A 12,867-nucleotide genomic window follows, 5' to 3' on the forward strand; every position below is an offset into this window, starting at 1 on the left:
CACACACACACACACACACACACACACACACAGAGATACGCACCCGGCAAGAAGAATGTAACTGTGGTTATTGTACATCTGGCTGATTGTAGTTTGGGCAATTTGATTTTCCTCTTTCACCTTTTTTTTGTACTTTTCAAAGTTTACAGGGTGAAATGTTTTATATTCAGAAAAAAAAGTTAAAACAAAAAAGCTGGAATTGTTCAAGGGGCATCCTTAGGAGATGGGCACTCAGGGGAGGGTGAGCTGCCTGTCTCTAGGGGTGGACAGACAGAGCCTCGTCCATCTGTCATGGACACTGTTCCGGGTCTCCTGATTTGGGGAGTAGGAGGGATAGCATTCTTTGGCGGCCTGTGCGGGACACTGCCCCACGGACCCCTGGGCCTGTGGGAGAAGGGAGTTTTCCAAGGCCATGGTCCTCAAACTTAACCGTGGCTGAGCATCCCCGGGGATTGTGTTCAGATTACAGACTCTGACTTGGGAGGTGGGCCCGAGACTCTGCATTTCCAAGGTCCTTGTATACTTTCCCTTGGATTTGCCGTGGAAAAGTGCCCGGGCACTACGGAGCAGACAGACGATTCCGGTGGCAATTGGAGGGGTACCCAGGGACTTGAGGATGAGCGACCCGGGCCGGGGGACATTTGTGGAAGGACTCTCCCGAGCCGTGGAAAGATGAGTCTTTGTCAGAGGGCTGAGTGTGAGGCCAGCCCCTCATACTTGGCTTCGTGGAGAGAGTGCACAGGTGGAACTAGGCGGGGCAGGATTTGAATCCCAGGTCTGCAGCAACTTAGCGGTGTGGCCTTGGGAAGGTCATTTTGCCTCTCTCTGCCTCAGTTTTTTCGTCTGTACAGTAGGGAGAAGAATGCTGCCTGAAAAGGCCATGGTGAGGATAACACAGGTCAGGTACCTGGCTCAGTACCTGCTGTGTGGTAGGCTCTTGACAAACGTTTGCTTCCCTTAAAATTGCACACTCTTTTCTCCTTGCAGGTGGATGAGATTTACCATGATGAGTCCCTGGGCGCCCACATAAACATTGCCCTTGTCCGCTTGATCATGGTCGGCTACCGGCAGGTGACCACCTCCCTTCTGCAACTGGCAGGGTTTGGAGGGAGAGGGGGTGTGGGACCGGTGCACCGGACGGGCTGTGGTGTGGGGAGGGGCTGGTCAGCATGTAGGAAGCATTTTGTTCCCAGAATCAGAACCCTGAGACCGTTAGAGTTGAGGCTTCAGGGGCAGAGGCATTTGGGGATGTTAAGCGGGGCCTGGGGGATTCCCTGCAGTCTGGAAGCAGGCAGTCCTATGCCCTGGCAGCTGGAGATCCCTCTCCTTGAGGACCCCGTGCGGAAATGGGCTCTGAGCCGGACAGTGACCCCGAGACAAGTCCTGCTCTGGTTGGACCCTGGGGCCCTGGGCTCTGCAGTCTTAGACCGACTGGTGGCTTCTTCTCCCCCGAATGGGGGTGGCAGTAGCACCTTCCTCCAGGGGCTGTTGTGAAGATTAGATGAGACCACAAACACAAGGCACAGAAGTGCTCAGAGCTACCCCCGCCTGCAGCTCGGTCGAGGGATGCGAGAGAATGCGAGTTGAGTTCCCAGCAGACAGGTGTCCCGGCACAGGGCCTGGCACGCGAGTGTTCCCTGAAGCGGGAGGGCTGTGCGCATGCACGGCGACCTGGGGACCGGCACCGCGTCCCACGGGCCTCGGTGTCCTCTGCCCCTGGGAGGGGAACGACGGGTGCCCGCTGGCAACCCCCTCTCTGTTGACGCTCTTGGCCCCCGCAGTCTCTGAGCCTGATCGAGCGGGGGAACCCCTCTCGCAGCCTGGAGCAGGTATGTCGCTGGGCACACTCTCAGCAGCGCCAGGATCCCAGCCACGCAGAGCACCATGACCACGTCGTCTTCCTCACCCGGCAGGACTTTGGGCCCTCAGGTACGCAAGGTACTGTATTTGCTGCGGCCAGATGTTGCAGCTGCAGGGCAGAGGCCGGGGCTCGGGGCTGGGCTCTCTGGAGCCACCCGAGGAGCTCTGAGGAGCCAGTCAACAGAGAGATTCATGGGACTCTGGAGAAGGACCTGGCCCATCTGGATGGGCAAGCTTTAGAGTGGTTTCCTCGGGGATCAGGGGAAGTGAATGGGTCCCCGCTCTGGTCCCTGCTGTCTGGGTCGAGCCTGCGGGTGGCCGCGAGTGGTCCGGCTTACTGTCCCAGAGCCTGGCTGCGGGAAGACCCGTCAGCATCTTCAAGATGCTTCTGTTCCCCAGCCCCCCCACCCCCCACCCCCGTATTGATATGGGCTCATCACAGGCCTCGGGGCACCTAGCAGGTGCCTGTGTGTGGACACGCTCCACACCTCTCTGTGCAGCGACCCAAGCTCACTTCTTCTCCCCTGGTCCTCCCACCTGCCGAGTGGGGAAAAAACAGTTGCTGCTTTCCCTCATTCCAGCCCGCTACAAGGGCTGAGGGAGGCCTGAAATAAATGCCTGTGGTTGTGCGTGCTCTGCAGATACGTGAAGCTTTGGTCACTCGCAGTTTTCCCGGTGGGGAAACTGAGGCACAGAGTGGCGAAGAGGCTTGCCCCTGTCCTCTAGCAGAGACGAGACAGATCTGCAGCTCTGACTGGATCTTCAGGCTCCGAGTTGAGGGCTTTCTAGTTTTTCCTGGTCTGATTCCAGAAGGGAGTCAGCTGGCCATGCCTCTATCCAAAGCCTCCTTGTCTGAATCCGTGAAGTGTCAAGTGTGAGGTTTGCTCTCACACACACACACATACACACACACACACACAGATATACATGTACACGGATCACATAGATACACACGCTTACGCATGCGGATACATGTACGTACTTACACGTGCGTGCTCATGCACAGACACATGTCCAACATACCAACACGCGTGCGGCTGTATCCTCACGTCTCACGTAGAGTAAACCTCAGAACTCCAGGACAGTAGAGGCCCCAGGAAGCTCCTTCACACCGCAGCCTCTCATTAGAGTCCCCCGAAGCGTCTCAGATACAAGTGCATTTGAGCACTTCTGAAGACCGGGTAGAGTTGTCTGGATAACCGCGGCCCCAGGCAGGAAGTGCTTTCTGCCCTCACCCCTTCTCCGAGGTCTCTCTCAGCCCAGCCTTCCCTCCCAGCCTATAACAGGGCCCCGGGGAGGCTGGGAAGCAGGCCCCTTAGAACGCAGGCCTCATGGGGTGCCTGGGTGGCTCAGTGGGTTAAGCGTCTGATTCTTGATTTCGGCTCAGGTCGTGATCTCACGGTTCGTGGGATCGAGCCCCACGTTGGGCCCTGCGGTGACAGTGAGGAGCCTGCTTGGGATTCTCTCTCTCTCTCTCTCTCTCTCTCTCTCTCTCTTCCTGCCCCTCACCCACGGACATGTGCTAAATTTCTCTCTCTCTTCAAATAAGTAAATAAAAAAGAATTCAGGCCTCGCACACAGTAGCTACTTAGCAAACATGACTGGGGCTGCTACGTGCAGCCCCCTGCACTGCCTTTCTGTGTCCCCCCCCAGCACGTCCCCCCATCCCCTCCCCTGCAGAGTCTTACCTGTCCTCTGGGCCCAGCCCTGTGCCCGCCGCCCCCCTCCCCCGCCATGAGCCATTACCTGGTGGCCCTCAACCCCCTTAGTTGAATCTGTTCTCTCCTCCACATGCCCCCTGCACACGCATGATGCCCCTTGACTGTAGCCTTGTGGGCCCTCGTGTGAGCTGACCTCCTACCACCTAGTCTCTCTGCTAAGCCATTTGCTCCTTAAGTGTGGGTGTGTGGCAGGGGCAGGGACAGGGGCAGGGCAGGGGGGCTTGGATCTGATTCCTCTGGTTCCCCATAGAATGTAACACAGTGTACCCCTGCCCTCCCCATCAAAAAGTATTTGGAGTGTGTTTGTTGACTGACCAGCTGACTGGCTGGCTAGAGGGGCATGGCGTGGAAGTCGGGTTTGGGCAGGCTTGGGGCATCTGGAAATCCCACTGCCTTGATTAGAGGAGGCTGTGGGCCCTGAGGGGCTCCGTGGAGCTTTAGGGTGTGGGAGCATTTGGCTCGGGGTTGTTGTACTGGGTGGGGCGGGGGGGGGGGGGGGCCTTGCAAGGATCCTTCTTCCTCCAGGCAGCCTCTGGCAGTGACCACGTCAGGATGTCCCTGCAGTGGCTGGTCAGTCACAGACCTCGTTGAGTCCTGCTTTACCTCCCCATGACCTCTCTCTCTGCCCTCTCTCCCTCTCCCCGGCAGGGTATGCGCCTGTCACTGGCATGTGCCACCCGTTGAGAAGCTGTACCCTCAACCACGAGGATGGCTTCTCCTCGGCCTTCGTGGTGGCTCACGAGACCGGCCACGTGTAAGTGGCGCCGGGAGGGCGGGCTGTGCCGGGAGCTCCAAGGGGTTCTGCGGGTGTGGGAGGCTTTATCCCAGATCAGGCCCCCATCCCAGTGTCCCTGGAGATGCCAGAGGAGCTGCCCACGCACTGAGGCCCAGCCCTGATGGGAACGGAGCCCAGGGGCCCAGATGGCAATTCTGGGCCTGCGTTGTTGGGTCCAAGCCCCTAAATCCCAGGGCCACGGAAAACCAGATGTGGCCCTGTCTTTGGGCAGGCGGATGCACTATCCCGTCATAGGAGGTGGTCTGTTCTCTGGACGGTCTCTCTCCCTCGTCCCATGCACAACTCAAGGCCCTTCTCAGAGCTGTCCCGGCCCACACTGGTGCTCGGTGCACACCGGGGCACTGGTCTGAGCCCATCTTCAACAGGTGCACAGAGGCTCCGGCCTCAGGCCAGGCTGGCGGCTTGCTGGCTTGATCCTTGGGCCTGGATTTTGTTGGGAGCATATCCGTTCCTGCGACCAACATTTCTTGAGCACCCACTGTGCGCCAGGCCCCGTTGTAGGGATGGACTGCCGTGGAGACTAGGCCAGAGAAACTACATTCCGGGAGAAAGCAGATAAGCCACTGACATGTAGCGTGTCCTCTGGTAATGTGCCCTTGCTACAGTCATGCCTCCTGGCGTCGTCTGCCCAGGGGGCAGAGCTGAGGGACGCACTCCTGGCCCGGCCCCTCCCCAGTGCACACGCGGAGGGAAGGCTGTGTGCTGCAGGTGAAGGGCCTGGGGAGCAGGGGAGTGGGCCAGCCCAGAGGGGTTCTGCCCCCCGCTGTCTGCCGTGCCCCTCTCCACACCGGCCCTGTCGGCACAGAGACCATGTGGACTTCATCCCACCTCTTCCCCTCACCAGGCGGTGACCCCTTGTCTCTGGGGCCTCAGGTTCCTCCTCTGCAGCATGGAGGCTGGCACCCGGGGTATACTGAGGTCTCTTCCTGCCCATAGTTCCACATATTTTAGAGCTGGAAGTTTGTCTTCCTGTATGTGGGAGGCAGGGGGGTCCACTCTTCCCAAAGCAGAGACCTCTCCCCGTGGAGAGCCAAGGTCAGCACCAGAGGTCCCTGTGTCTGTCTGTCTAGTGGTCAAGGCCAGACGCAGCCACCTGGGAGTACCTGAGAATTTAGAACCTCTGGGCTTTGGCATTAAGTACTAATTATAACAAGAACCAAGCTTTTAAATTTAGACTATCATCATGGTAGGTGTGTACCAGGCACAGAGCTCCGGGCTAAAGTACTACGGGGTCTCGGAGAAGCTTAAGTAAGCCACTCGGTAAATGAGGTTGAGCTGAACCAAATGAAGACCGGGTCCTTGTACTTGAAGGCCTTGGGTCTGGTGAAGAGACAGCACGTCGTGGCATGTGAGGTGTTAATGGTGGGGCAAGTGGCCGCCACCGTGGGAGGTCAGCCCTCAGTCAGGGTGGCCAGGGAGGGTGTCTGGGGTCAGAGTGGGGCTTGAGCTGGCCATGGAAGCCGTGAGGGCGGGGTGGGGTTTGAGGAGGGGGCAGGAGGGCAGAATGAGTCCAGCCCCACTGGGGAGCAGGGGGGACCCTCAGCTTCCATCCAGTTTGAAGCCTGGTCAGGGCATGGTCTCCCACTGCTGTGCCACCTGCCTGTTTTCCCAGGGACAGGCTCCCTGGCATGACTCAGGATTCCCGTCTTTCCCCCCCCCCCCCCCCCCCCCCCGCCACCGCCACCCTCTAGGCTCGGCATGGAGCATGATGGTCAGGGGAATGGCTGCGCGGACGAGACCAGCCTGGGCAGCGTCATGGCACCCCTGGTACAGGCTGCCTTCCACCGCTTCCACTGGTCCCGCTGCAGCAAAGTGGAGCTGAGCCGCTACCTCCCGTAGGTCACCTCCACCTCCAGGCTGGGGACTGGGGAGCATGCAGCCTGCCCTTCATCCCCTCCCCCTCCAGCCATCTCCCTCCCTGTACCTCCCTGCCCCCGACACACGCTCAGTTCCCAGGTCATCAGGGGCCCAGGACAAGCTTTAGACTCAGGAGCTCAAGGCCAAGAATGGGTACAGAGAGGATTTGGGGGGGGGGGCAGGTGTGGGCAGAGACACTGTCACCCACCTCAGGCGGCAGCTGGCCAGGGCCCCGAGTACGTCCTGTGTAGCTGCCTGACTTTTCTTCCCTTGGTGCAATGAGCCCTCAAATGGTCCAGGGACCAAGCCTTCCTCCCTGGAAGTCACGGCTCCTAGCAGAGGGCAGCAAGGATGGATTCCTGCAGGCCTTCTTTGCTCCTTAAACGCCCACCTCCAGGGAAGGAGAGCTGGGGAGCGCCGGCCTCAGCCTGGCTCACCTCCTTGTCTCCACCGGCAGCTCCTACGACTGCCTCCTCGATGACCCCTTTGCGCCCGCCTGGCCCCAGCCCCCGGAGCTGCCGGGCATTGACTACTCGATGGACGAGCAGTGCCGCTTTGACTTCGGCTCTGGATACCATACCTGCTCTGCGGTGAGTTCCCACCAGCCTCTGACTGCTGGAGAACCAGGGCCGTGTCCGTCTGTGACCCAGGCTGGTCCTGCACAGAACATCTTCCTCCCTCCTGGCCAGGTAGCCTGGTGATGGGCCCGCAGGCTCCGTGCCAGCTGCCATGGCGGGGGGGATCCAGGGCGACCGGCACCTGGCCCCGCCACCTTCTGCTACATAACTTCCCCACCCAGTCCCACCTTTGGGGGCAGGTGTGTGCAGTGGCTCGGGGATGCTTTACTCCTGGGAAAGATGGAACATAGTAGAACAGAGCGGCAGGTGACTGGTGGGATCCTGGCTGGGCTGGGTTATCAGGGAGTTCCTCTTATCTTATCTGCCAGGCAGTTCCTCTGTCACATCAGCCACTGGGCTCTCGCCTGATGGAGGAATACTTGCCTCTGTCTGCTCTTCAGGGATTTGGTAGGATGATTTGGGCTGATTCGTCACCCTTGTGAAATTCTCCTGTGTCGCCACATAACTCTTCTCCAGGCGGTGAATTGCATGCCCCCCCACCGCACCCCATGCCCAGGAGACACATATAAGGGGGCATAGCCCTTCCTTACCCTGCAGGACAGGGCGAGGGAGAGCCTGGCCCTGGGGATCAGCTAGAGCCACCCAGGAGAGAACAGAGCAGCTGCTAACCAGCGTCCAGGCAGAGGCTCAGAGAAGGGACATCCCAGGGCAGGGGTCTTTCTGAGGGGTCAGGCCTTGGTGACTCCAGCGCCTCAAACCTCCCATCCAGGAATGCAGCCCCCTCCTCAGCTCTGCAGGCCCAGGAGGCTCCGTGTCTGTCCAGGCCACACTGGGACACGTGCTCTCTGAGCTGGGGGTGGAGAGGGGTTTCAATGCCCAGGGCTGTATCTGGAGGACACTGGTCCGGCTGGCAGGGGGATGATAGGAGAGAAAAAAACTGGGCTCTCCTGGACAATGGGAAGCGGGAGATTACCAACATCCGGCACAGCCTGGCGAGACTAGAGGATGCTGGGAGTCCTGACTTTGTCTGGGTGCCTTGGGATCCCGGCTGGACCGACAGCCCCTTGAAGCCCCGATAGGCACTGGGCTCAGGGGACGTCGGCAGGCCCAAGCCTCCCTGGAGCCTCAGACCCTCGAAACCCTAGTCCCTGCCCAGTGTCACAGTGGCTTCTGCAAAGGCAAGGAGGGAGGCCTGGGGGGACGACAAGGGATGTGGGCTGTGGCCTGCCCCTTCTCGGTGCCCCGCTGGAGGGAAGAGGGGTCACCGGAGGCCATGGCGCTTGGAGTGGGGTCCAGTTTGAGGGTGTGGGCCCTCCTGCCTCCTTCACAGCGTTCTGGCCCCAGCGTCCACCGCACCACTCCTCTCCATCACTGCCCTTTGCCCCCTGGACAACTTGTCAGAGCCTGAGGGCCAGTGTAGCCGGTGACCCCCGTCCCCTTACCGCGCAGTTCCAGACCTTCGAGCCCTGCAAACAGCTGTGGTGCAGCCATCCTGACAACCCGTACTTCTGCAAGACCAAGAAGGGGCCCCCGCTGGACGGGACAGAGTGTGCCCCTGGCCAGGTACCTGCGTTCCCGGGGCTGCAGCAGGAGTGTGCAGGTCCCAGGGAGCCCCTGCCCCCCAGGCGTGTGGCTGCGTGTGTGTGTGTGTGCGTGGAGCCCCCCATGAACTCATAGGTACACCCTCTCTCCCACACAACAGTCGCTTGCTTCACAGAGTTTGGCATCATCTCATCGCCCATCTGGCAGGAAGCCTTCCCCCCATTTTACAGATGAGAAGAGTGAGGCCCAGGCAGGCAAAGGAAGGGATGAAGGGAAGACTCCAGGTGTCCTGCCCGCCCCCCTCCCCGGCCCACCATGCTGGTTCTCCCACATGCGTGTTGCCTCCCCTGCCCCAGACCTGCCCTTTCACATATCACCCGGCATGTGTTTGCCCTCTTGAGCAGGTGTGGGTGCCAGGGCATCATTTGTATGGGGGACCTCATGGCTGGGTCTAAGAGCCTGAGGGGTTCTAAAATCCACTTCTGCTATATTGCTGGCCCTTCTCTGATTTCTGTGGCGACCTTGGGCCATTCATTGAACTTTGGGTCCTGCTGACCCCTGACCAAGTGGCCTTTCCACTCCTCGGGTTGTTCTGAAGTCACTGAGTCACGCTGGAGCAAAGCAGAGAGCTGGGAAGAAGCAGGGTGTTAAGAGAGGCTCCAGGGTTATTACTCAGCCACAGGACCTGCCCCCCTAGCCTGCCCTCTGCCCTCTGCCCTCACGAGGCTCTGCCCGCTCACATCACATGTGGAGGGCTTGCCTCCTCACAGATGGATGGGGCTTCCCACAGCTATGCATGGCCCAGTGGGCTCCACACCTGGCGGGTTCTTACCCCGGAGACTCGGTACACTGGCTCCTGGTATTTGCAGAGTTCCAGGTCCTTCCGTCACAATTGCATGTGACAATCAATCCGTGGCTCTCAGTTCTGGCTGCATATTGGAACCATCCGGGGAGCTCTAAGAGTCCCCACCTCTAGAACGGGGAACAACTGCAGGTGGGCACGGAGATCTCTTTGGGGTGATGGAAATGTTCTAAAATTGGACGTGGTGACGGTTGCACAACGCTGTCGATTGTGAAAAATTGTTGGCTTGCACACTTGACCGGAGAGACTTTTTGTAGTATGTAAGGTATACTATTGCTGCTGTAAAAACTCCCCACTCCTAGAGATTCTGACTCACTTGGTCGGGGGTGAAGTCAAAGCATCTGGAGGTTTTTTTTTTTTAATGTTTATTCTTTGAGAGAGAGAGTGCATGCACACGAGCAGGGGAGGGGCAGAGAGAGGGAGACACAGAATCTGAAGCAGATTCCAGACTCTGAGCTGTCAGCACAGAGCCCAATGCAGGGTTCGAACTCATGAACCGTGAGATCATGACCTGAGCTGAAGTCGGACGCTTAACCACCTGAGCCACCCAAGCGCCCCAAGGCATCTGGAGTTTTAAAAGCGCCCCAGGTGACTCTAAGGCTGAGAGCCACTCTGTTATCTCTTAAAAAAGACCCAGGGAACTTTGGTGTACTTCTTACATGTTGCCCTGCAGGAGAAGGGGAGGGGGTTACTTTGGTCGAGCCCGCCTTTGTGCCTAGCCCTGAGCTAAGGCCTTTGTGGGTATTACTGCCTTTAGTTCTTAGAACAGTCCCATTTAACAGATGAGTAGACTGAGGCTCAGCAAGGTGAAGTTATGCCAAAGCCGCACATAGCTAGTAATGGCTGAGCTGGGGTTCCAGCCCAGGCCTCTCAGACTCCATTTGTATACCCCCTCCATTTGTGCATGGATGGACCTCCCTGTGGGGCTGGCTTGCCTCCCACAAACACACCGGCCTGTGGCCTCTGGGTGGTGATTTTGAGACACAGAGCCAAGATCTACTCTAGATTAACATGGTAAGACTGTGTCTTCTCTCCCCTATCAGCTCTTTTTTTTCTCCGGGGGTGATAAACCAAATAATTGCATAATTATTACCGTCATTAGCAATACTCTCTGCCACTTTTGGAGGGCTGTGTGTGCCCGGCGTTATCTCCTTGGAGGCTCACGGCAGCCCTGGTGGCAGGTGCTGTTATCCACAGTGGACACCAGAGGAATAGGCTCAGGAAGGGGAGCCCTTTGCCAGAGGTCACTTGGCTTGCGGTGTGGGTGGGATTCTGTCACCCTGGGGCTCGTACTCTTAATGTCCCTTTCTCTGGGCTCACCTGTGAGCCATGTGCGCAGTCGGGCACCCTTCCTAGCAGGCTAGGCAGCGGGGGGCCGGGTGCCCAGGGTAACCTCATTCCCTCTGCTCTATCCCAGTGGTGCTTCAAAGGTCACTGCATCTGGAAGTCGCCAGAGCAGACTTACGGCCAGGATGGAGGCTGGAGCTCCTGGACCAAGTTCGGGTCATGTTCACGGTCATGCGGGGGTGGCGTTCGATCCCGGAGCCGGAGCTGTGACAATCCCCCGTGAGTGCTCTTGGCTGAGGTGGGCAGGGCAGGGGACCCCCTCCCTCCCTAGGCCTGAGGAGGGGCTGGGTGAGGAAGGCACCGAGGGGCAGGACACTAGAGAGAAGGACCCTGCAGGTGCCTGTATCCTGATGGTGGGGACCCAAAATTGTTTGGGGGGGGGCCACATCACTTCCACCCGGGCCCGACATCTCCCATCAGGCTGAGATTAGGTCTGAAGCGGTGATTCTCAGACTCTCACGTGCAGAAGACTCTGGGTGGGCCCAAAGACTCTGCCAGTTTCACGAGCCTGCCCGTGACCCGGATCCTCTGGCTAAGCTTTGAGAAAACACTGATCTAAATGCTCAGTAGCCATGTTTGTTTTCTACCCCAGGAAGCAAAACTTGACATCAACTCCTGCCTTTCACTGCCCCAGTAAATCCAACATTCTGGGGGACCGGTCTGTTTCTCCCCTTTTGTCCCCTCTATGGGGATCCCTCCCATGGTTTTGGAACTTCCGAGGGCCAGCTGGCCATGGCCTGCCTCTCCCAGGCTGCTCAGAACAGCCTCGGGCGAGATGAGGGCTGGCGGTGTGGGTCACACGCGGCCGTGCGGGTCAGCGGGCTCCGGGGACCAGGGACGCCGAGACTCCGCTGAACAGCAGGCCCCCTGGATGCTGTGGCTCGGTGTTGGCCACCCTCCCTCGCATCCTCAGGAGGGGTCCTTCACACTCGGCCGTTTACCTCCAGGGATGGGAAGCTCACTACCGCCCAGAGGAGCCTATTCCTGTGTCAGACGGCTGTGCTGACCTTTTGCAAACAGGAGCCAAACGGCCCGCCCCGTAACTTCCACCCGTCGGTGGGGGGAGAGCCGGGGTTGGGGCAGGACCCTGTGGCGCCCACTCCGAGTAAAACACCTTCCAGGTGGATGGTTATCCCCTCCATCAGAGCTGCCCTCTTTCAAACTCCTCTGCGATAAGAACTATTTTTATTTTACGAGGCTTAAGCGAAAGAATTCAGCGCTGTGCCCATCCCAGATTAGGCACTAACGGATGACAGCTGCTGTTACAATTATTACCGTGTATCGAGCACTTGCTCTGCGCCAGGTAGAAGGCTGAGCGCTCGGGTGCACGAACCCCCGTGACGCCCCAGCGTCCGGGAGCGGAGCCGCGGTCACCTACGCCTGGACCCTTGGCATCCGTAACGCTACCCAGTCCTCTTAACATGATGGCAGACGGTACAGAGTACGTCATAGGCCATTTCTTATTGATTCCTCACCGACACACCAGGAGGTAGGTGGCCGAAGAGGTATCCGGGTCCCACCTTTAAAGAGGAAATTAAGGCTCAGGGGGACTAAGTGACTTGCCCAAGATTTGCATAGGTGGGACGTGGGGTTAGACCTAGCCAGGCCTTCTCATTCGGGACCCAAGTCTGTTTTTACCACTGCTTAGTTTATTAGGACGCGAAGCGGGTGCAGATGGGAACTCGCGGGGGCACCTTGGGAGGGAGTGCCCCCCGTGGTATGTCAGGCCGTGAGTCATGTGGTTCGAAGGACACACAGAGATAAATGAGACCGGTTTCTCTTCCAGCCCCATTGGAGAGGGTTGCTCATCCCTGGCTCCGTGCTTCTCAGCTCCCCCACCGCCCCTCGCGCCAACACACAGGGGACCAGGTGGCATATGCCCCAGGGGTGGAGCGAGAAGAATCTGGAAGGGCTCAGAGCACAGCAGCCCCCACCACGAGCAGCCCTCTAGTTTACGTTCAAGCAGCCGCTTTATGTCCCTCTAGAAGGCCGAGCTGCCCCTAGGGGCCACGTGGGAAGCCTGGCCCTCCCCAGCCTTCCCCCGGCAAGGTCACCGGGTCTCTCTGCCTGCCCCAGCCCAGCCTACGGAGGCCGCCTGTGCTCAGGGCCCATGTTCCAGTACCAGGTGTGCAACAGCGAGGAGTGCCCGGGGCCCCACGAGGACTTCCGGGCCCAGCAGTGTGCGAGGCGCAACTCTTATTACATCCACCGGGACGCCAAGCACAGCTGGATCCCCTACGAGCCAGAAGACGGTGAGTGAGCCCCGCTCCCCCTCCCATCTGCCATGCCCTTGGGCATCTGCCA

At 59.0% G+C, this 12,867-nt stretch overlaps 1 protein-coding gene across 1 annotated transcript in view; it reads left to right on the forward strand.

The window, feature by feature from the left end:
- ADAMTS14 (ADAM metallopeptidase with thrombospondin type 1 motif 14) overlaps nt 1–12,867 on the forward strand; it is an 81,978-nt gene that overhangs the window by 45,584 nt on the left and 23,527 nt on the right. The window contains exons 5-12 of the mRNA XM_049646190.1: nt 988–1,071; nt 1,782–1,938; nt 4,230–4,335; nt 6,069–6,212; nt 6,692–6,824; nt 8,262–8,375; nt 10,634–10,782; nt 12,640–12,815. Of these exons, the coding sequence (XP_049502147.1) occupies nt 988–1,071; nt 1,782–1,938; nt 4,230–4,335; nt 6,069–6,212; nt 6,692–6,824; nt 8,262–8,375; nt 10,634–10,782; nt 12,640–12,815 (1,063 nt within the window). The remainder of the gene's footprint in view (nt 1–987; nt 1,072–1,781; nt 1,939–4,229; nt 4,336–6,068; nt 6,213–6,691; nt 6,825–8,261; nt 8,376–10,633; nt 10,783–12,639; nt 12,816–12,867) is intronic.

The sequence above is a fragment of the Panthera uncia genome, chromosome D2, assembly GCF_023721935.1.
Source record: "Panthera uncia isolate 11264 chromosome D2, Puncia_PCG_1.0, whole genome shotgun sequence".
NCBI lineage: Eukaryota > Metazoa > Chordata > Mammalia > Carnivora > Felidae > Panthera > Panthera uncia.